Raw genomic sequence first — 24914 nt, forward strand, 5'->3', positions numbered from 1 at the left:
GGAAGAGGGGCTACTGGAGAGTCATGAATCATTGTTTCCTTTCATACACCCTCGGCAAGAGGAGTTTCCACCACCCTCACCCCAGGGCAGACTGCATGTAGCAAGAGCAAGAGCCCAACTTACTGCTCGTGGGCTGTCAGGGCCGGTATGCCCGTGTGCCACTGGGACATCAAGTGTCTGCTCACTCCCGAAGCCATGGGGTCTCCAGAATTAGCCTCTGTGGTCAGTATAATGCACGTTGTGTAATCAGGTTGTATCAATTATCCTGCCCCAGAGCAAAGTACTGACCTATAATAACATAGGCACAGAACAGCACAGGAACAGGACTTTGGCCCACAAAGTCTGAGCCAAACACGATGCCAAGACCAACTCGTATCAGCCTGCACATCATCCATATCCCTCCATTCCGGGCATATCAACGTGTCTGTCCAAACGTCTCTTAAACGCCACTATCGGGCCTGCCTCCACCACCACCCCTGGCAGCAGCAGCGGCAGCAGCAGCAACACACACACACACACACACGCAGCAACACACACACACACACACACACACACACACACACACACACACACACACACACACACACACACACACACCCCCCCCCCCCCCCGCCCTGTGCCCCGCCCTGTGTAAATGTTTTATTATTCATGTTTTATGTGTTATGCCTGTCATGTTGTCACTTGCGGGCGGAGCATCAAGGCAAACTCCTTGTATGTGAATACTTGGCCAATAAACGTATTCATTCATTCAGATCTGCCCCTCGCGTCGCCTTTAAACTTCCCTCCTCTCACCTTCAAGCTATCCCCTCTAGTATTTGAAGTTTCCATCCCAGGGAAAGGATATTACCGTCTAACATCGCTTTTATCAACAAGTAATGGAAGGGTCTAGACGGGAGATGACGGCCAATAAGACAATTTGAAATTCAGACCAAAGGCACAACTATTCGCAAAAACCAGAAGGAAACTTTCATCCCTCTGCTGACCACGGTCTGAATTGAAACGCTGAACATAAAGTGCTGGAGTATCTCCGGGTCAGGCAGCATCTGTGGAGGGACTAGGTATGCCTGAGGTTGTTTGTGGCCAGTCCTATTTGGTCCTGGTCTTTTCGGGCCTCCAGCTCTTCAACACCCCTCCCTCACTCCCTTCAACCCACCCCCTCTCCCCCCTTCTCCAACCCCCGCCCATCTCCTCCCCCCCTCTCCCCCTCTCCTCCTCCGCCCTCCACTCCTCCCCCCCCTCCCCCCCCCCCTCCTTCTCCCTCCCTATCCCTCCCCTTGCTTGCAGTCTGAAGGCGGGTTCCAAGCCGATCCGCCATCTCACCTTTTGCTGTGAGGATGCAGACTGACCCGCTGAGTTACTCACTTCGTAACTTTGAGCGCTTTAGGTATAAACCAGTATCTTGGTTTTTGCACTCGAGAGTTGCAGTCCCGCCCCTTTCCGGGAAAATGCTGGGTTTCACTTTCAGTCGAGCTGTTCCACTCCACGTCCCCGCAGTGAGCGAGGCGGCGCTGAAACAGCCTGATCCCGGATCGGGACGGTAGCGCAGTCGGTGAGTTGCAAGTTTGCCCCGTCATAAGGTGAGTGTGTGAACCCGCTCCCGCCCCGCTGGTCTCGCCGCTCCTGGTCGCTGCTTCAGCCCGTGTTGCAGCGTCGCATTGCTCAGTGGAGGGAGGGAGGGAGGGAGGGAAGGGGGAATTGGGGCTCGCAGAGACGGAGGTGCACAATCCCCGAACAGTAGGGACCCGGAGCGGGAGAATAAGCAGCTTGTGACCGGTACTGACCCCCGGGAACTGTTCGGGGCCTTCGGATGACCACGGAACTAATGTGCAGTTTGGGTGGGGATTTAGAACATAGAATATAGAAAAGGACAGCATCGGAAAAGGCCCTTCGGCCCACCTTCAGTATACACAATAGTGCCAAGATAAGCTAACGATAGTCACTAAATGCTGGAGTAATTCAGCGGCTCAGGCTGCATCTCTGGTGAAAATGGACAGGTGATGTTAGAAACATAGAAACATTGAAAATAGGTGCAGGAGGAGGCTATTCGGCCCTTCGAGCCAGCACCACCATTCATTGTGATCTTGGCTGATCGTCCCCAATCAATAACCCGTGCCTGCCTTCTCCCATATCATATAACCATATAACAACCATATAACAATTACAGCACGGAAACAGGCTATCTCGGCCCTACAAGTCCGTGCCGAACAATTATTTTCCCTTAGTCCCACCTGCCTGCACTCATACCATAACCCTCCATTCCCTTCTCATCCATATGCCTATCCAATTTATTTTTAAATGATACCAACGAACCTGCCTCCACCACTTCCACTGGAAGCTCATTCCACACCGCTACCACTCTCTGACTAAAGAAGTTCCCCCACATGTTACCCCTAAACTTCTGTCCCTTAATTCTGAAGTCATGTCCTCTTGTTTGAATCTTCCCTATTCTCAAAGGGAAAAGCTGATCCACATCAACTCTGTCTATCCCTCTCATCATTTTAAAGACCTCTATCATGTCCCCCCTTAACCTTCTGCGCTCCAGAGAATAAAGACCTAACTTATTCAACCTTTCTCTGTAACTTAGTTGTTGAAACCAGGCAACATTCTAGTAAATCTCCTCTGTACTCTCTCTATTTTGTTGACATCCTTCCTATAATTGGGCGACCAAAATTGTACACAATACTCCAGATTTGGTCTCACCAATGCCTTGAACAATTTTAACATTACATCCCAGCTTCTATACTCAATGCTCTGATTTATAAAGGCTAGCATACCAAAAGCTTTCTTTACCACCCTATCTATATGAGATTCCACCTTCAAGGAACTATGCACGGTTATTCCCAGATCCCTCTGTTCAACTGTATTCTTCAATTCCCTACCATTTACCATGTACTTCCTATTTTGATTTGTCCTGCCAAGGTGTAGCACCTCACATTTATCAGCATGAAACTCCATCTGCCATCTTTCAGCCCATTCTTCCAAATGGCCTAAATCACTCTGTAGACTTTGGAAATCCTCTTCATTATCCACAACACCCCCTATCTTGGTATCATCTGCATACTTACTAATCCAATTTACCACACCTTCATCCAGATCATTGATGTACATGACAAACAACAAAGGACCCAACACCGATCCCTGAGGCACCCCACTAGTCGCCTGCCTCCAACCCGACAAACAACCATCCACCATTACCCTCTGGCTTCTCCCATTCAGCCACTGTTGAATCCATCTTGCTACTCCTGCATTTATACCCAACAATTGAACCTTCTTAACCAACCTTCCATGAGGAACTTTGTCAAAGGCCTTACTAAAGTCCATATAGACAACATCCACTGCTTTACCCTCGTCAATTTCCCTAGTAACCTCTTCAAAAAATTCAAGAAGATTAGTCAAACATGACCTTCCAGGCACAAATCCATGCTGACTGTTCTTAATCAGACCCTGTTTATCTAGATGCTTATATATATTATCTCTAAGTATCTTTTCCATTAATTTGCCCACCACTGAAGTCAAACTAACAGGCCTATAATTGCTAGGTTTACTCTTAGAACCCTTTTTAAACAATGGAATAACATGCGCAGTACGCCAATCCTCGGGGACTATTCCCGTTTCTAATGACATTTGAAATATTTCTGTCATAGCCCTGGCTATTTCTACACTAACTTCCCTCAATGTCCTAGGGAATATCCTGCCAGGACCTGGAGACTTATCCACTTTTATATTTTTCAAAAGTGTCAGTACTTCTTTTACTTTGAAACTCATAGTATCCATAGCTACTCTACTTGTTTCCCTTACCTCACATAATTCAATATCCTTCTCCTTGGTGAATACCGAAGAAAATAACTTGTTCAATATCTCCCCCATCTCTTTTGGCTCTGCAGATAGCTGTCCACTCTGTCTCTCCAGTGGACCAATTTTATCCCTCGTTATCCTTTTGCTATTAATATAGCTGTAGAAACCCTTTGGATTTACTTTCACCTTACTTGCCAAAGCAACCTCATGTCTTTTGGCTTTTCTAATTTCTTTCTTAAGATTCTTTTTACATTCTTTATACTCCTCAAGCACCTCATTTACTTCATGCTGCCTATAATTATTGTAGATCTCCCTCTTTTTCCGAACAAGATGTCCAATTTGCCTTGAAAACCAGGGCTCTTTCCAATTTTTAATGTTTCCTTTCAACCGAACAGGGACATAAAGATTCTGTACTTAAAATTTCCCCTTTAAATGTCCTCCATTTCTCTTCTACATCCTTCCCATAAAACAAAATGTCCCAGTTCACTCCTTTTAAATCATTTCGCATCTCATCAAAGTTAGCCTTTCTCCAATCAAAAATCTCAACCCTAGGTCCAGTTCTGACCCTCTCCATAATTATATTGAAACTAATGGTATTGTGATCACTGGACCCGAAGTGCTCTCCAACGCATACCTCCGCCACCTGTCCCGTCTCATTTCCTAACAGGAGGTCCAACACTGCCCCTCCTCTAGTAGGTACCTCTATGTATTGCTGCAAAAAACTATCCTGCACACATTTTACAAACTCCAAACCATTCAGCCCATTTCCCTGGACTCCACTAGCCCCTAGAGCTCTATCTAACTCTCTCTTAAATCCATCCAGTGACTTGTCCTCCACTGCCCTCTGTGGCAGTGAATTCCCCAAATTCACCACTCTCTGGGTGAAAAGTTTTTTCTCACCTCAGTCTGAAATGACCTCCCCTTTATTCCAAGACTGTGGCCCCTGGTTCTGGACTCGCCCAACACTGGGAACATTTTTCCTGCATCTAGCTTGTCTAGTCCTTTTATAATTTTGTGAATACAAGCCTAGTCTTTTCAATCTTTCCTCATATGACAGTCCCGCCATCCCAGGGATCAATCTCGTGAACCTACGCTGCACTGCCTCAATCACAAGGATGTCCTTTCTCAAATTAGGTTTTCAAGGGTCCCGACCCAAAACATCGCCTGGCCATGTTCTCCACAGATGCTGCCTGACCCGCTGAGTTACTCCAGAATTTGTGTCTGTCTTTGCAATAAGCAGCAGCGAGACAAAGTGGCCGTGTGGTGAACTCCCAGCATCAGTCGGGACATTGAGTGTAAATGTAAGGAAGTCATGATGCAGATTTATTCAACTGAAGCCCGGCCACGAATTATGTGCAGTCTGCTCATCTCATTACAGGTATATAGTGGAGAGTATGGAGAGGGAGCACAAGATGTTGTCCAGAAAGCTGCCTGGATTAGTGGCTATTAGAGACAATAGACAATAGGTGCAGGAGTGGGCCATTCGGCCCTTCGAGCCAGCACCGCCATTCAATGTGATCATGGCTGATCATCCCCAATCAGTACCCCGTTCCTGCTTCCTCCCCCTATCCCCTGACTCCGCTATCTTTAAAAGCCCTATCTAGCTCTCTCTTGAAAGTATCCAGAGAACCGCCTTCCGGTTTTTGCCACCAAAGTGAATAACCTCACATTTATCCACATTAAACTGCATCCGCCATGCATCTGCCCACTCCCCTCAGCCTGTCCAAGTCACCCTGCATCCTCATAGCATCCTCCTCACAGTTCACATTGCCACCCAGCTTTGTGTCGTCTGCAAATTTGCTAATGTTACCTCCAATCTCCTCATCTAAATAATCAATGTATATTGTAAATCCTGGGCCCAGCACCGAGCCTTGCGTTTCCCCACTAATCACTGCCTGCCATTCTGAAAGGCACCCGTTAATCCCTACTCTTTGTTTCCTGTCTGCCAACCAATTTTCTGTCCATGTCAGCACTCTACCCCCAATACCATGTGCCCTAATTTTGCCCACTAATCTCCTATGTGGGACCTTATCAAAGGCTTTCTGAAGATCCAGGTGCACTACATCCACTGGCTCTCCCTTGTCCATTTTTCCTAGTTGCATTCTCAAAAACGCCTGAAGATTAGTCAAGCATGATTTCCCCTTCGTAAAATGCTGGGAACTATAGGCCGGTGAGCTTAACATCTGTAATTGGTAAGTTACTGGAGAGTATTGTGAGGGATAGGATATAGAGGCATTTGGATGGGCAAGGGCTGATTAGGGACAGTCAGCATGGGTTTGTACGTGGGAGGTCATGTCTCACAAATCTGATTGATTTTTTTGATGATGTGAGCAAAAAGGTCGATGAGGGCAGAACTGTAGATGTTGTGAACATGGATTTCAGTAAGGCGTTCGACAAGGTGCCTCATGGTAGGCTGCTCTGGAAGGTTAGATCTCATGAGATCCAAGGAGAGATAGCTGAATGGATAGCAAATTAACTCCACGGAAGGAAGCTGAGGGTGATGGTGGAAGGTTGCTCCTCAAAATGGAGGCCTGTGACTAGTGATGTGCCTCAGGGTTCAGTGCTGGGCCCGTTACTGTTTGTCATCTACATCAATGATTTGGATGAGAACATACAGGGCAAGATTAGCAAGTTTGCTGATGATATAAAAGTGAGTGGTTTTGCAGATAGTGAAGATGGTTGTGAAAGATTGCAGCAGGATCTGGATCGATTGGCCAGGTGGGCAGAGGAATAGTTGATGTAATTGAATACAGAGAAGTGTGAGGTGTTGCATTTTGAGACATCGAACAAGGGCAGTACCTACACAGTGAATGGTAGGCCTCTGGTTAGTGTTGTAGAGCAGAGAGATCTACGAGTATAATAGGCCTTTTTCACGGGGCGACTTGACACAAGAGTTAACCAGAGTTTAACATCGTGGGAACCTCGTGCGATAACAGTACGGCATTCGTGGACCACCGTGGGCCACCGTGGCGCTAACGGCAGGTAATCGTGTAACTTGGTGACTCGGGAGAAAATTCAAGCAAGCTTGAATTTCTACAAGAGTGACTTGTACACTTGTGGTTGAGCATTGCAACATTATATGAACGTAGTGGCCAGTGCGATATCCGTGCGATATCCGTAATAACTCTTGCGGTTACCGTGGGAACTCCTGCGAACGGTAAACCCGGAAGCTGGACAGAGGGGACAGAAGGTGAGTAAAAAAGGTGTTCCCAATATCCTTTAACTGGCGAAAAATTTGGAACTAGTCGTTCGGTGCGAGTTGATTAAAAAGTGTTTGGAAATTTCAAGCTTCAAATCAAATGTATCTCAAACCTGCTGATTGTATCTGATTCCACTTTTCGTAGCAAGTTCCACTTTTCGACACAAAATGCTTGAATAACTCAGGCAGGAAGCATCTCTGGAGAACATGGATAGGTGACGTTTCGGTTCCAGCTGGGAAAGAGGAGGCAGGATCAAGCGTGGCAGGTGTTGGAAGGAACTGCAGATGCTGCTTTAAATCGAAGATACACAAAATACTGGAGTAACTCAGCGAGTTACTCCAGCATTTTGATCTCTGGATGGAAGGAATGGGTTTCCCAAACTCACCCATTCCTTAAACCCATTCTTTCTCTCCAGAGATGCTGCCTTTTCCTCTGAGTTACTCCAGCATTCTGTGTCTATCTCAGGTAATAGATGGACACGGGCGAGGGGGCAGATGGTTTGAACAAAGACCCTAGATTAAAGCATAGTCTGTACGATAGGATTGTGAAACATGGGGAAGGAATGTTTGGGGGGGGGGGAGGAGGGGGGGGGAGGGTTAGAGGGGTGAGGGGAGGGCTGAAAGAGGTGCGAGTCTAGATGGGCCACAGTGGGGTGGGGTGGGGTGCGGGCGAGGGAAGGGTAAGAAATGGGAGGAGAGAGAGGTTGTTAGAGGTTACCTTGTGGCTAGCATCCGTCCATCCATGAGAGATGATGGTGTGGCTTTAGAAACATAGAAAACAGGTGCAGGAGTAGACCATTTGGCCCTCCGAGCCAGCAGCGCCATTCACTATGATCATGGCTGATCACCCAAAACCAGTACCCCGTCCTGCCATCTCCCCTGATTCCGTTAGCCCTGAGAGTGAAATCTAACTCTCCCTGATAGGAGTAGAATGAGGCCATTCGGCCTATCAAGTCTACGCCATTCAATCATGGCTGATCTATCTCTCCCTCGTACCCCATTTTCCTGCCTTTTCCCCATAACCTGTGACACCCGCACTAATCTCTGGGTTAGGCAGCAACTCCACTATTGTGCCGCAGTGCCGTTCCAAAATTCCCTGTCTGCGTGTGTTTTAATATCCCAGCCCAGCTTTAAACCTAGGAATAGGAAGTGTGATTTTACAGAAAATGGAACAATACAGGAGGGCACCAGTAAATGGTGAATTAGGGGAGGGCACCAGTAAATGGTGAATTTGGGGAACGCACCAGTAAATGGGGAATTAGAGGAGCGCACCAGTAAATGAGGAATTAGGGGAGCGCACCAGTAAATGGGGAATTGTTTGTAATGTATGGCTGCAGAAACGACATTTCGTTTGGACCTCAAGGGGTCCAAATGACAATAAATTGAATTGTATTGTATTGTATTGTATTGTAAGGGCAGAATTGACAAGGGAGTTGCGGAGGGAGCGGTCTTTGCGGAAGGCAGACATAGGGGGAGATGGGAAGATGTGGCGAGTGGTGGGGTCACGTTGGAGGTGGCGGAAATGGCGGAGGATTATGTGTTGTATTTGCCGGCTGGTGGGGTGAAAGGTGAGGACTAGGGGGACTCTGCCCTTGTTGCGAGTGCGGGGATGGGGAGAGAGAGCAGTGTTGCGGGGTATGGATGAGACCCTGGTGCGAGCCTCATCTATGGTGGTGGAGGGGAATCCCCGTTCCCTGAAGAACGAGGACATTTCCGATGCCCTGGTATGGAACGTCTCATCCTGGGAACAGATGCGGCGTAGGCGGAGGAATTGGGAGTAGGGGATGGAGTCTTTACAGGGGGCAGGGTGGGAAGACATGTAGTCCAGATAACCATGTGAGTCAGTTATGGACCAAGTGCAGGCAAGTGGGACTGGTGTAAATGGGACATTGATGACATTGATGTGGGCAAGTTGGGCCAAAGGGCCTGTTTCCACACTGTATCACTCTATAACCGATCCTGTTGTTCTTATCCAAATGTGCCGCTATTTCATTTTTTATGATTGACTCCAGCATCTTCCCCACCACCGACGTCAGGCTAACTGGCCTATAATTCCCTGTTTTCTCTCTTTTGCCTTTCGTAAAAAGTGGGATAACATTAGCTACCCTCCAATCCACAGGAACAGATCCTGATTCTATAGAACATTGGGAAATTATCACCAATGTGTCCACGATTTCTAGAGCCACTTCCTTAAGTACCCCGGGATGCAGACCATCAGGCCCTGGGGATATATCACCCTTCAGTCCCATCAGTCTATCCAACACCATTTCCTGCCTAATGAATGAAGGAATAAATGAAAGGGTGGGATGCCTAAAAGCCAAGGCATAGTTAGGACATGGTCAAGCCTGTGGGAATGACACGCTCTGCATTGCGGTTAGTGACTGGGTGGGTGGAGGGACCAGACTGTCCCCAACACTGCTCCACCCGGTCCCGTGTGTGCGTGTGTGCTGCTGACCCACAGCCGTCACAGTGCAGAGGGCGGCCTTGTCCATGGGACAGTGGAAGAGTGAGGGCTTCGGCCGCTTACAACTTGGTGCTCGGGTTCACAGTGCCCAGTCACCCTCCAGCCCAGGGCAGTCTTGCGTGGGAAATGACCCCCACCCTCCCGACTCCCCCGGCCAGTGATGTGATGGACGCGGGGGTCTGGACCAATTGCTGGCAAGTCCTGCCCCCTCCCCTGTGACGTCATGTCGGTTATTTGGCTGTTCTGCACAATGAGTTGGCTTCTAGGTGCCCCACCCTTTCGATTAGTTGCCTTTTAGGCGTCCCGCCCTTTCGTTATTTGGCTTTTCGGTTTTAATTCAGTTCAGTTATTTGGCTTCCACTTCTTTGCTTTGGCTCCTCTGTTAGAAATATTTTCCCAACAAGCGACAGTCACAAAAATTTAGATCCAACTGAATGTTTAATACATGAGAGAGGATCGCACAGAGTACAGGCGTCTGAGTGAGTCTCTCTCCCGAAGCAGCGCCCAAACTCATTCTTTTATACAATGGAGTAAACAATGTATCGACCACAATTTAATCTCATCACGCAGGGATCGGTTTTCCCAACTTAATCTCATCACACAGGACCACAACTTAATCTCGTCACGCAGGTATCGAACATGACTGAATCTCGTCACACAGAGTTGTAGGGGTTTCGTTTCCCTTTACTCCACTTCGGGCCCAACTGCCCGAGTTATTCTCTCCCTTGTTGGAGGGTCAAACGGCCACCACTCCACTCGAGCGGTTTCCAAGAGAGAGAATACAACAAAAGGGATTCCCCTAGGTTCTAGACCTCGGAATTATGGTGGGATATGATAAAGGGTTGAATTGACCAGAGTGTGCTGATGAGAGAAAACAGACACCAAGATGGACTCAAAGCAAGTCTAAATTTACAGGCTTTATTCAACAATGAGAAATCGAATCTCACCAACACTACATAATACCTGGCTAAACTTATGCATTAAACTAAGACTATGGACGGAAAACTATCGGGCACTTCGTAAAACTTACTTTACACAATTTTTCCCCCCTTTTCCCTTTCGTCTCTCAACTATCCTATTTCTGGAACTTCACCAGGTCACCGGGATACTCACGGCTAGGTCGATGCAGGCTCACGAGCCGTCCAGCAGAGCAGAAAGAGAGCGAGTTCTGGCTTGACTCCGGCTTTTATACCTGAGTTTCCTTTGAAACCCCCAGGTGGTCCTCTGGATAAAAGGGTACTTTTGATGATTCCCAGTTTCGATCTGGCATGAACAATGGGCTTCCGATGATAAGGAGTTTGCTGATGTCATGATCCCTCAGCCTGATCGCAATCCCATCGCCTACATGGGCTCCTATTGTCCTGATGGATGGGTCATCCACGATGGTGATTGTGCTTGCTACTGGCCTGTTTACCACCGTCTGCTGGCCTGTTTACCACCGTCCGAGTTCTTCCATAATTTTGGAGGATTTGCCCCAATAACTTACAGAGTACAAAGTACAAACCCACAGTCAGTACATAATGTTATCCCAAGATGGACTTGCCCATACATGATTCTTAAAGGTACAGTCCCCCGATAACTATAGGAATGAATTTTTATATCATTTTCCCCCTGTTTATACAATTATCCAACAATTTATTAACAATTTCCAAAAATTCCCCCGTCCCGAACGCCTCCCCGGTTCCACCACAACATTGCGTTTCTTTTGACTTTATGCGATCTGTTCATTCGCGGGGGTCCGTTCAAGCCAAGAAGGTATCCCTTAGGTCAATATCCACTTCTTCTTCCTCAATTCCTTTCTGAGGAACCAACTCGTACGCCATCTGCATTTTCTTTGTAAGGATGTATCTATTAGTCTGTGAGCCAACCCTCGAACACAGGGAATTATACAGCATCCCAATCCGACTAACATTCCTGTAATCACTATGAAGGATGTTAGTGCAGAAATGACAATATTTTTCCATTTCCCAAACCAGCTTTCTGCCTTTAGTTACATGCAATATTACACATCCCAATTGAATTGGCAACAAAGACCAATGTATTAACAAAGCTCCAAATATCATCTTTTGATGACCTGTGTAGGAACACTTATACCCAGTTGTGAAGTCCTTGGGGACACTTCAGTGAGGAGACATTCAACAGCTTGTATTGCTTTCTCATTTATTCCAAGAATTGATTCAGAGTTATCCAATTTCATACATTGAAGTGTTCCTTCCCTTTAGACTTGGTTTAATAACCAGCATTTTATTCTGCATATTTGTAGAATCTAAGTTACTTATGGATACCATTTTACTTTTTAAAGATCCAGATAGTTTAGAATAAACACAAGCATTGAATGTATTAATTTACCTATGAAGAACCAATGGTGATAAAATGGTACTGCAATTTGCACAGATTTTCCATTTGTGACTCCTTTCCACAGGCTGCACTAAACAGAGTCTAGTGATCCAGAGCATGAACTAAGTATTGAAAAAATTATTAAATGACACCAAAATGTACAAGGCTTGAAAAGAAATTAACATTTCAAATTTTAAAACTATTATTTGCACTTCAACCAAAACCAATTGTACAACCAGAACAAGTACAATTTCTTAACTCAAATGCTCTTGTTAATGTCGTTTCATCATATGTATGGTAAGCCCAATAGTGAAACACTGACCCTTAGTTAAGCATTCAAAAATAAATCCCAAAGAATCTGGACAGGACATGCAGTTGCACATTCTTCCATCTTCAGATAAAATGCCTTTTAACTTTCTTTGTTCATTTATGGTCAGCAATATGCTTTCAGCATAGTTTCATCTGCTCTTCCCAAACTTTAGTCAGACAATGCAATATTTTCATGTTAAACAATCACATCAAACATTCCAGTATTTTATTAGCAGCTTTTTCTGAACTACCCTAGCTCTCTGCTCTAACCACAGTCATAAATGCACCTTCAGTAATCAAATTGTACTACTCTTCCTCTTAAACCAAGATAAAAATCCCATTTCAAGAAAACTTCAAGTACTATCTTAATTTACACAAGGGTTATAGCTGGTTTCCTCCAAATCATTTTACCCCCAAGCGTATCAAAGCTACTTGGCGACATTGTTTCACAAATCCTAAACAATGAAATATCCACAAATTAGGCTTCAATTTTCTGCTAAGGTTTTTCTGTAACAACGTACATTCACAGTGCAGACTAAATGTAAGACATGAATGACAATATACTGTGCAATGGAGCTACACATTAAATCACATGTAGTATTTGCAAGATGCCAACATTGCACTTTTATTTTGCAAGGATGTAGCTGTACAGGCCAGTTTGGTTTTTGTTTTATTCTTCCAAAAATATTCCTGTGAAAAGTCTAAGTTGCAGAGTTCACACTGCCTTGGAATGATGGGGTTGTTGGATGATATTTGTTGCGCTTTGATTATGTTGTTGCTTTTAGCAGCTTTAACAGATGTAGGCAAGAACCCAATATCTCCAATTTCAGCATTATTAGGCACCCCTCCAGGGACAAACTCATCTGATTTTACACCTCCACCACCTCCACGTACAGCAACTGCTTGTCTGTTCTGGAAGAATCCACCGCCCCCACAAATTGCACTTGGATTGGGGGTTGACCAGGACGAATGGGCTTAGCAATCTGTGTGGAGTGCACTCTCCTTGCCATGTTCTTTGCTTGCACAGATTCCTTGCTGCGATCCACTTCCTGCTGGTAGTGTTTACGATCTCGAGCTTCATTCTCCTTCGCTTCCTTCAATGCGGACTCCAAAGCCTTGACCCTTTCCGCTGTAGCTCGGAGACGTTTCTCCAGTTTTGGAAGCTCACACCAAAGGTCTGCATTGTCTCGTACCAACTGCTTGTGAACCTTGGTGAGCTGTTCAAGTGTGTTTTCAAGAAAGTAGATATTTAGCTTCTGTGCAGCGCTCCCACCAGTATCGTTAGAATCCATTTCAGCACTCTTTTGACTCTCGTGGCCATGTCTTGAACAAAACAAACTTCCTAAGATTATGGAGTGTCTGGAGCTCTTTTGCCAGTCTCTTCAACCCAGCATGTGCTTCTTAATGTACGAGCTTATTTCTGGCCGCAGGCCGTTTAATAATTCTATTTTTAGTTGTTGGGCGAATGGTCCGTCATCCACCCACTGGACGGGCGCCACTATCCCGCTATTTGCCTCGAATACTTGTCTCAATCTGGAGAAATAGTGGCGCACGTCCTCGTCCTTTGTCTGCACACATTCTCTTATTTTATTATAATCAACCATTTTTCGGTAATGCTCCCTTATACGCCCTTCCATAGCTATTCTCCTTTGTTGGTAAACATTATCATTAGGTTCCCATTCAAAATGCAATCCTGCCGCGTTATGGGAGTTCCAATCCCCTTCAATTAAACACCAATCAAAGCCGAACATACTTCGCAAGGCTTGTTCATATTCAACACTGTTTAACCGATAACTCACGACCAGGTTTCCAAAATCCCGTTGCCACCTTGTGAAACTCTCTTTGGGGTGTGTTATCCCTTCTATTGCCTTCTGAACATCCTTGAGTGTCCACGCCCAATATACATATACCGGCTGGGCTGCTCCTCCTGGATTAGGCATGGCTATCATTGGCAGGATATTCCCCTCCCCTTCGCCCACTTGGTTAAAGGTCGGGCGAGGTGGGCTCATTAGGGCACCCATTCCTTCTGTTATTTGTTCCATAAATGGCCTCAATGGTTTAAAATGAGTTCCTGACTTGGTGACGCTCGGATTTTGTAAACCTGGTATGGGCCCGTGAACTCGGGCCATCACGGTCCCAGCTTCGCTCCTTTCTCCCGGTGGCAAGGCCACTCCACCTTCCTGAAAATAGGGAGGGGGGTGGGCACTCGCCGTCCCGGGTTTCGCCGGCAAAGTCGCCGACGCATTTTGAGGCGGCGATCGATAGAAGACCTCGTTGTCTCCTTTCTGTACGTATGCCGTCATCTGTTCTTTTTCCTTTTTCTCCTCCTGCCCGTCATTCCGTGCTTTGGCTACGCCAAGCCAAATTCATGCCTGTTGGTAGCCTAATTTATCTTTGTTTATACATTTCTTAATGGCATCATTTAATATTGCGGACATTAGTTTAGAACAATCGTCTACTAATAATTGACCACTAAACCCATAGTTCCTTTTTCACCTCCGCAGGTGTTTACAATTTGTTTGCTATCTATAAACATGCATTTTTCATCACTTTCGTATCTTTTTTGAGTTTGTCGAACCCATATTCCCCTCTCGTTTACACTGTCGGTACTTACAATTTCCTTTTTCCTCCTTCAAGTCACACTTGACAAGGATTTATGAAGTCCCAGACATCCGTGGCTGCACCACACGAGTAGTCGCACTACTCAGGGATAATTATTCACAACAATGGTCTCTTACCCATACTTTATTTTTCCTGTATAGTTTCGCGAGAGTACAAAGTAGTTCGTCAAAATCAAACAGTTTACCTTTTCTGAGTTCCTGATGCTCGGTGACGCTCGGTTTACCTTTTCCGTTTGTCGAGCCCATTCTGATTCCCTCCTCAAGACATACGACAATACTTTTTCCCTGTCAAGTCCAACTTGACTCTGAAGTCCCAGACTTATTTGGCGACCCAGTCGCCGGAGAAGTCCAACTACTCTCCTCAATTCTCCCCGACAATTCAGTACGTGGTCTCTGGTCTCCGAGGAAGGTAACAAAATACAACTCGGCAAAGTCAAAATTACTTAACCAGGGGCCCCATCCTACGGAACATTCAGTTTTATCTCGGTCGTGTCGATTGGACCCCGTCACTCTGTTCCCACCTTCCGTAAATCCTTAAAGCGAGCGCTCTTGGTTTATTAGAAGAAGGCAACAGAGGTATTGGGGCCCCACGTTGGGCGCCAATTATGTTAGAAATATTTTCCCAACAAACGACAGTCACAGAAATTTAGATCCAACTGAATGTTTAATACATGAGAGAGGATCGCACAGAGTACAGGCGTCTGAGTGAGTCTTCCTGACGAAGGAGCGCTCAAACTCATTATTTTATACAATGGAGTAAACAATGTACCGACCACGACTTAATCTCATCACGCAGGTATCGAACATGACTTAATCTCGTCACACAGAGTACAAAGTACAAACCCTCAGTCAGCACATAATGTTATCCCAAGATAGACTTGCCCATACATGATTCTTAAAGGTTCAGTCCCCGATAACTATAGGAATGAATTTTTATATCATTCTCGTCCTTCAATGCCACAGCTGGGTAGCATCGGGGAAAGTGATGGAGACAGATAGATTGTGGTATTTAAACTTGAAGACAGGTGCATGGGTATTCGTGGAATGGAGGGATATGGGACAGTGCAGTCAGTGGAGATTAGTGTAATGTTACAGCATGTTAGTGACTCACACGCCGAATGTACCCAGTCCACGCTGATATTTGTGGATCTATCTCCCCCCAGGAATAACATGGCCCAGTCAGTGCTGCCCAAGTACTTCAGCGACGCGGAGACGAGGAGCCTGCAGACCGGGTACAGTAACGGAGATGTGGTGTCAGCGATGCTGCGGATAAAGCGGGTGGAGGATTCGGGCAATGTGCCGATTAACATCGCAGTGTTGGGAGACGGCGGGGCCGGCAAATCCACCTTCATCAACACCATGAGGGGTGTCCGCAGTGGCGACCAGGGAGCGGCTCCGGTGGGGGGTTATGAAGCCAGTGTGAATCCAGTGGGATATCCCTACCCCTCTCTGCCCAATGTCCAGCTCTGGGATCTGCCCGGATCCAACTCACTCGGCTTTGAGATGAGCCGCTACCTGAAGCAGGTGCAGTTTGAAAGCTATGACTTTTACATCATCGTGTCCCAGTCCCGCTTCAGAGAGAGTGACGGGGAACTCAGCAAAAAGATTCAGCAACAGGGGAAAGGTTTCTACTACATCCGCTCCAAGATCGACAACGACGCCTTTTCCATGCAGATGCAGGGCACTGACTTCGGGGAAGGGCAGCGACAGATCCGCCAAGATTGTCTCGACAACTTCCATCGGGTCAGCGTTGAACCACCGGCCATTTTCCTGATCTCCGGTCTGGAGGTGACAGGATATGATTTTCCCAAATTACAATCTGCCCTCGCCAGTGATCTCCCGAAGATAAAATCAACCGCCTTCCGTCTGGCAATCCCAAGGATGATGCAGGAAATACAGAGGCCCAGACGCCAGATACTGATGTGGTGTATCATACTCTGGGCCTTCCTCTCCGGTGCACTGGGAGTGTTGCGACTCCCGGCCTTGCCTCTCCTCACTGCCACTCTGTGCACGGTCTCCGGGTGGATATATCTCCGGAGACAGCTGGGCGTCAGTGAGCGGGAGCTGGGAATCCTGTCCGGGGCAGTGGCCAAGCCCGTGTCACTACTGAAAGCCGACATGGACCGACCCTCGCCACGCAAGCTTCAACTATTGGTTCCAAAAGCATTGTTGTTGGTTGTCATTGTGGCCTTTTCAGTAGTTGGGTTGACGGGCACCTTCCCCCCAGTGCTGCTCATTGTCTGTGGCTCAGTGTCCTCTCATGCTTTTACCCTGCTGGTTCTGATGTGTTCTCTGGATGACCGGTTGCGATCTGTACAGAACCTGGCAGGTGCGCTCTTTGTCGAGACGGTGGTGACGGTGTATAGGTCGGTGGCTGTCAGTACAGCTTGATCACGGGTAAGAGTGCATTACCCTGGCAGGGCCAACACTGGTGTGTTCTGGAGCTCTATCCCACACTTTGTAAAGTATAAATGTATTCACGTAGAAATAGCTGTGTGTGAACTATTGGTGACCTCTATATCTCACTCCCATTCACTGCTCCCCGCTGCTCCGTGACACGGGCTATTCTGGGCTTCACCCTCTGCTGGAACATTTGTCAACATTAAATGTGCTGAAGTTTGTCTTAGTGAAACACACGGGGACCAGGGGTCGGTAGTACACTGGGCTCCAAGGTTTAACCATGAGTGATTTCCAAGAACTGTAACTCAATGTATGTTCATTTTCAATGTTCACTGTTGTAAATAAATACATTGAATCTTACATCACAGTGTTGTCATCTGTTGAATCCAGCGGCTTCTATTAACCTCCAACATCCCTCCCATCGTGTTTAACTATCCCGCTCTGTCCCCAGCGATCAGGTGGGGGATGGGGAAAGGCGGGTCCTAACAGGAAAGGGACTGTCTATGTGCAGCGGCAGATGTGGCCCCGGGGCCCGGGTTGGCCTCCTGTGAACTGTGTCCGGCCACATCTGGCTGCATCAGTGACTGTTCGCTTTCAGTAGCGAGCGCAGTGACTGGTGTTGGGACCGCTGGTGATCCAGTGAAACATAACTGTGATACTGACCTGTCCACCTTCCCCGGCTGCAGTCCCTGCCCCAGTGGTCCGTCAACCTGCTGGGATCTCTGGCCATTGACCAGCGCACCTTTCTCTGACTACAGTGCCCAAGTGGCCGGGAGCTCCAACCATGCAGGTAAAAATGTTTAAGAAAGAACTGCAGATGCTGGAAAAATCGAAGGTAGACAAAAAATGCTGGAGAAACTCAGCGGGTGAGGCAGCATCTATGCAGAGAAGGAATTGGTGATGTTTCAGGTCGAGACCCTTCTTCAGACTGATGTCGGGGTGGGTGGAAAAGGAAAGGAAGTATGCGGAGACAGTAATGCTTTTGGAAGGACTGTGAAGGGGGAGAGGAAGGAGGGAGAAAGGAAGGGCTATCTAAAATTAGAGAAGTCAATGTTCATCCCGCTGGGCTGTAAACTACCCAAGCGAAATATGAGGTGCCGTTCCTCCAATTTGCGCTGGGCCTCACTCTGGCACTGGAGGAGGCCCAGGACAGAACGGTCAGATTGGGAATGGGGGGGGGGGGGTGAGTTAAAGTGCTGAGCCACCGGGAGGTCAGGTTGGTTATTGCGAACTGAGCGGAGGTGTTGGTCTCGCCGAAGTAGAGAAGTTGACACCTGGAACAGCGGATGCAATAGATGAAGATTGGATGAGTGCAGGTGAATCTCTGCCGTGCCTGGAAATACTAATTGGGTCCTTGGATGGAATCGAGGGGGGAGGTAAAGGGACAAATGTTGCATTTCCCGTGGCTGCTGGGGAAAGCACCCGGGGAGGGGGTGGTTTGGGTTGGAAGGGACAAATTTACATCCAGATCATTTCTATGAATCACAAACAACAGAGTTCCCAGTGGGAAATGTTGAACTTTGAATATTCCCAACACCCGGTCGATGCACAGGGTCTCTTTCCCAGAGTAGGGGAATCGAGGACCAGAGGACATAGGTTCAAGGTGAAGGGGGAAAAGATTTAATAGGAATCCGAGGGGTATCTTTTTCACACAGGGGCTGGTGGGTGTATGGAACAAGCTGCCAGAGGAGGTAGTTGAGGCTGGGACTATCCCATTGTTTAAGAAACAGTTGGACAGGTACATGGATAGGACAGGTTTGGAGGGTTATGGACCAATTGCAGGCAAGTGGGACTAGGTTAGCTGGGACGTTGTTGGCCAGTGTGGGCGAGTTGGGTCGAAGGGCCGAAGGGCCTGTTTCCACACCGTATCACTCTATGACTCTTAGACCCACTCAGTTGTTGGAGCAACCTCACCCTCAATGACGGGAAATGTCGCCTCCAAACAGATAACTCCACGTGTCAGTGTTCCGAACAGCTTCAAGCTTTTAAACACAGAAACATAGAAGATTGATGCAGGAGTAGACCATTCGGCCCTTCGAACCAGCCCTGCCATTCAATATAATCGTGGTTGATCATCCAAAATCAGTACCCCGTTCCTGCTTCCCCCCCCCCCCCCCCCCCCCCCCATATCCCTCGATTCCGTCAGGCCCAAAAGCTAAATCTAACTCTCTCCTGAAAACATCCAGTGAATTGGCCTCCGCTGCCTTCTGTGGCAGAGAATTCCACAGATTCACAACTCTCAGGGTGAAAATGTTTTTCCTCATCTCAGTCCTAATTGGCCTACTACTTATTCTAAAACTGTAACCATTGGTTCTGGACTCTCGAAATATCGGAAACACTTTGCCTGCTTCAAGCCTGTCCAATCGCTTAAGAATTGTGCATGTTTCTCTAAGATATCCTCTCATCCTTCTAAATTCCTGTGAATTTAAGCCCAGTCGGTCCATTCTTTCATAATTTTATTCCGCCATCCCGGGAATTAACCTGGTGAACCTACGGTGCACTCCCTCAATAGCAAGAATGTCTTTCCTCAAATTAGGAGACAACAAGTGCTCACAGGAATTGATCCAAAGTCGAAAGAACACTGGAAAATGATCACCAATGCGTCCACAATAAAGGTGATGTATCTCCAAATGGGGACTTGGTGGGGGAGCTGCAAGGGTGATGTATCCGGTCACAATGTTAACCGAAATATGTCGCGGTTGCAACTGAATCCGGAAATCGGATCACACGGCAATTAAATTGATTCTAATAAAGAAATACAGTTGCTGGTTTATACCAAAGATAGACACACGTGTTGGAGTAACTCAGCGGGTCAATGCTGGAGAACACGGACAGGCGACATTTCCCGAATTTGGGAGGGAGAAGCGGCAGGACAAAGCATGGCCAGTAATATGTTAACACCGGCGAAATTCGCCTGCAGAATCCCACCCGGGGAGCTGGTGATGGGGCAGCAGGGACAGGGCGGCCGGTTTACAAAGAGCTTCCACAGATAAATTGGACAGGAAACCATTGAGTGTGATGCCAACGAGGACTTTATTGCTTTACTCTCCCAGTACAAGAGAAACCCAATGTTTAGAGTAATCATTGCGAATACAACATCAACTGGCTTAACAATGACGGTGCGGCCCCTCTGCGTGGATGCAGTTTTGGTCCACTTGTCCACTGGTCCACTTATAACCATATAACCATATAACAATTACAGCACGGAAACAGGCCATCTCGGACCTACAAGTCCGTGCCGAACAACTTTTTCCCTTAGTCCCACCTGCCTGCACTCATACCATAACCCTCCATTCCCTTCTCATCCATATGCCTATCCAATTTATTTTTAAATGATACCAACGAACCTGCCTCCACCACTTCCACTGGAAGCTCATTCCACACCGCTACCACTCTCTGAGTAAAGAAGTTCCCCCTCATGTTACCCCTAAACTTATGTCCCTTAATTCTGAAGTCATGTCCTCTTGTTTGAATCTTCCCTATTCTCAAAGGGAAAAGCTGATCCACATCAACTCTGTCTATCCCTCACATCATTTTAAAGACCTCTATCAAGTCCCCCCTTAACCTTCTGCGCTCCAGAGAATAAAGACCTAACTTATTCAACCTTTCTCTGTAACTTAGTTGTTGAAACCCAGGCAACATTCTAGTAAATCTCCTCTGTACTCTCTCTATTTTGTTGACATCCTTCCTATAATTGGGCGACCAAAACTGTACACCATACTCCAGATTTGGTCTCACCAATGCCTTGTACAATTTTAACATTACATCCCAGCTTCTATACTCAATGCTCTGATTTATAAAGGCTAGCATACCTAAAGCTTTCTTTACCACCCTATCTATATGAGATTCCACCTTCAAGGAACTATGCACGGTTATTCCCAGATCCCTTTGTTCAACTGTATTCTTCAATTCCCTACCATTTACCATGTACGTCCTATTTTGATTTGTCCTGCCAAGGTGTAGCACCTCACATTTATCAGCATTAAACTCCATCTGCCATCTTTCAGCCCATTTTTCCAAATGGCCTAAATCACTCTGTAGACTTTGGAAATCCTCTTCATTATCCACAACACCACCTATCTTGGTATCATCTGCATACTTACTAATCCAATTTACCACACCTTCATCCAGATCATTGATGTACATGACAAACAACAAAGGACCCAACACCGATCCCTGAGGCACCCCACTAGTCACCTGCCTCCTACCCGACAAACAACCATCCACCATTACCCTCTGGCTTCTCCCATTCAGCCACTGTTGAATCCATCTTGCTACTCCTGCATTTATACCCAACCGTTGAACCTTCTTAACCAACCTTCCATGAGAAACCTTGTCAAAGGCCTTACTAAAGTCCATATAGACAACATCCACTGCTTTACCCTCGTCAATTTCCCTAGTAACCTCTTCAAAAAATACAAGAAGATTACTCAAACATGACCTTCCAGGCACAAATCCATGCTGACTGTTCTTAATCAGACCCTGTTTATCCAGATGCTTATATATATTATCTCTAAGTATCTTTTCCATTAATTTGCCCACCACTGAAGTCAAACTAACAGGCCTATAATTGCTAGGTTTACTCTTAGAACCCTTTTTAAACAATGGAACAACATGCGCAGTACGCCTATCCTCGGGGACTATTCCTGTTTCTAATGACATTTGAAATATTTCTGGCATAGCCCCGGCTATTTCTACACTAACTTCCCTCAATGTCCTAGGGAATATCCTGTCAGGACCTGGAGACTTATCCACTTTTATATTTTTCAAAAGTGTCAGTACTTCTTTTACTTTGAAACTCATAGTATCCATAGCTACTCTACTAGTTTCCCTTACCTCACATAATTCAATATCCTTCTCCTTGGTGAATACCGACGAAAAGAAATTGTTCAATATCTCCCCCATCTCTTTTGGCTCTGCAGAGAGCTGTCCACTCTGTCTCTCCAATGGACCAATTTTATCCCTCGTTATCCTTTTGTTATTAATATAGCTGTAGAAACCCTTTGGATTTACTTTCACCTTACTTGCCAAAGCAACCTCATTTCTTCTTTTAGCTTTTCTAATTTCTTTCTTTCTTAAGATTCTTGTTCACTTGGCCACTTGTCCTCTGTTATTAACTGCAGGTGACTTTATTGAACACAGTCCGGTCAGTTTACACTTACTGACAGAGAAGCTATGGACCACCGGACTGTGTTCAATAAAGTCACCTGCAGTTAATAACAGAGGTTGTTGCAAAAGCTCATCAGGTGATGTAGCGTCTGTGGAGGGGAAATTCACTCTGCTCCTCTTTCACGGGGACTGGCGGCCCTGAGTGGATTTTTGCCTGTTATTTTGTATTGTTGATCTCCAGCTCCGGACACAAGTGGGAAATAACATTTGTGGAGAAAATTGGTGGAAGATCCACAGAAATTAAAGAAATTATTCTGGCAAAATCACATTGAAAGGGGCTATGATGTTTGTGAAACAGTGAAAGATTTACAATCCATAATCAGATGTTCATCGGATGAAAAACTCAGACTGTGACCGGAACTCTGGCACCGTGGGGTTATTATAAATATATCATGTAAATTCTGTCACTGAACAGATTAAAAAAACAACCATCGTTCACTGTATTTTTACTGAGTGAACTGCTCCCGGCCTGTTATAATTTGGGAGAAATCTGTACGTGAACTGGACTGGCAGTAACCTGTAGAATGTGTGTAGAACAGGCTCGGTAATCTGAGGTTAACGCGCAGACTTCATTGGAGATGGAGAAGAACTTGCTCCCACTCGGGTTCTGTTGTTTACGCGGTGGCTGGTGAGATGGATGTGGGTCCCGCGGACTGTACCTCAGGTGGCGCTTGATGGGCTGGGCAGGTGGCTAGTTTGTGATGTGGCCACTCCTGTATTTCACTTGGCCTCCAGGTTCTCAGTAGCATCCCGAATTATCGCCACTTTCATCAGCCACGGGCCAGGAATTCCACAGAATCAGTGACAGGTTTAAAGTTTTAATCAAGGAGGGTTTGACAACATTATACATTGTTTGTTCTGTCTCTGTGGAGCTCGTCCGTGGTGATACGGCTCAGTGTAGAGAGGCTGCTTCAGGTGTTTAGTGTCAGGTGTCTAGTCTAAAGAAGTATCTCACCCCCAAACGCCAGCCATTCCTTCTCTCCAGAGGTGCCGCCTGTCCCGCTGAGTTACTCCAGCATGTTGTGTCCATGTCAGATGACTAAATGTTATAGTTCTCTGTGCAGGAGAGGGGGGTTGGGGCAGGTCATTAATATTGGTGACTAATATTGGATTGGGAACTTCACTCGCCCCCCTGCAGGAACTATACATCAGGAGGTGCAACTCCAGAGCAAATAAAATCATGGGAGACCCCTTCCACCCCTGCAACGGACTGTTCCAGCTGCTACGGTCAGGCAAACGCCTCCGTTGCCATGCTGTGAGAACGGAGAGGTTGAGAAGGAGTTTCTTCCCAGAGGCCATTAGGACTGTAAACTCCTATCTCACCAGAGACTAACTTTACTGTTCCACTCTACTGCTTTTAAAAAAAGTGCTGTTTTTCCCTTTTTCCTTCCGCCCACAATATTTAATATGTAAAAGAAAATGTGATTCTGTTCCATTCTATTTGTAGTTTGTTTGGTTGTTTGTTTGTTTGTCTTTTTGCACAAAGTCCGCGAGCATTGCCACTTTTCATTCACTGCACATCTCGTATGTGTATGTGACGAATAAACTTGACTTGACGTGACACTTGCAAATGTCACTCGCACATTTACTAGAGCAGAACACAATGTGAACACAGGTCACCTGACTCAACATCTGTCTTTGGCAAGATGTTGGAGTCTAGAATCAAGAAATAAATATTCATCCAGGAGAGGTTAGTTTAGTTTAGTTTAGTTTAGTTTAGTTTAGTTTAGTTTAGTTTAGTTTAGAGAGCGCGTGGAAACAGGCCCTTCGGCCCACTGATTCCGCGCAGACCGTTGATCACCCCGTAAATGATCATTATTCTACACACACTGGGGACATTGTTACAATCCTTACCGAAGCCAATAAATCTCCAAATGACCACGTATTTGGAGTGTGGAGGATCCCGGAGCTCCGGCGAAAACCCATGCAGCTGAAGGAGCTGAATGTAACTTTCTATTTTCGTGAATGGTCTGGAGGAGAGAGCCGTGTACAAAGTATCCAGGTTGGTCAAGGACATGAGAGATATCTGGGATGGCAGGGGGTGATGGTGATATTTGGACTCCACAAAATGATGTAGATAGGTTGAGTGAGTGAACAAAGCCACTTCGAAAATGGAGTTTAATGCAGGAAATTGTGAGGCCATACGTTTGGATAGGAGGAATCTAAAGCCGGATGTGATCTAAATGAAGAAAGTCTGTAGATAAAAGAGGCGCATAAATATGAAGATGTTTGTATCCATGAGGTACAAGTGACTAGTGGGTTGGAGAAACAAGAGGTTAAGAATGCTAACGGCATGTTGGCTTTTATTGCAATGGGGTTGGAGTTTAGAAATAGGGAAATGTTGCCATAATTGTAACTAGAATATCTAGAATGTTGTGCATAGTTTTAGTTAGCCAATTGCACAGAACAGGACAACACACTCAGCCCACTGGGAATCTTCATTTCATAGCAAAAGGATTTGAGTATAAGAGCAGGGAGGTTCTACTGCAGTTGTACAGGGTCTTGGTCAGACCACACCTGGAGTATTGCGTACAGTTTGGGTCTCCTAATCTGAGGAAAGACATTTTTGCCATAGAGGGAGTACAGAGAAGGTTCACCAGACTGATTCCTGGGATGGCAG

General features: G+C 46.3%; 1 protein-coding gene across 1 annotated transcript; it reads left to right on the plus strand.

Annotated features, from left to right (window-relative positions):
* The first annotated feature begins 1300 nt into the window (after positions 1 to 1300).
* Positions 1301 to 17116, plus strand: LOC116979324 (T-cell-specific guanine nucleotide triphosphate-binding protein 2-like). The gene is made up of 2 exons (XM_033030931.1): positions 1301 to 1549; positions 15889 to 17116. Exon 2 carries the CDS (start codon positions 15896 to 15898, stop codon positions 17114 to 17116), a length of 1221 nt encoding a protein of 406 aa, XP_032886822.1. The 5' UTR covers positions 1301 to 1549; positions 15889 to 15895.
* Positions 17117 to 24914: the final 7798 nt, after the last annotated feature.

This window comes from Amblyraja radiata, chromosome 12 (genome assembly GCF_010909765.2).
Source record: "Amblyraja radiata isolate CabotCenter1 chromosome 12, sAmbRad1.1.pri, whole genome shotgun sequence".
Lineage (NCBI taxonomy): Eukaryota > Metazoa > Chordata > Chondrichthyes > Rajiformes > Rajidae > Amblyraja > Amblyraja radiata.

What these genes read in the sequence shown, in the direction of transcription:
- LOC116979324 (XM_033030931.1), top strand. Translation starts at nt 15,896, where the DNA reads ATGGCCCAGTCAGTGCTGCCCAAGTACTTCAGCGACGCGGAGACGAGG.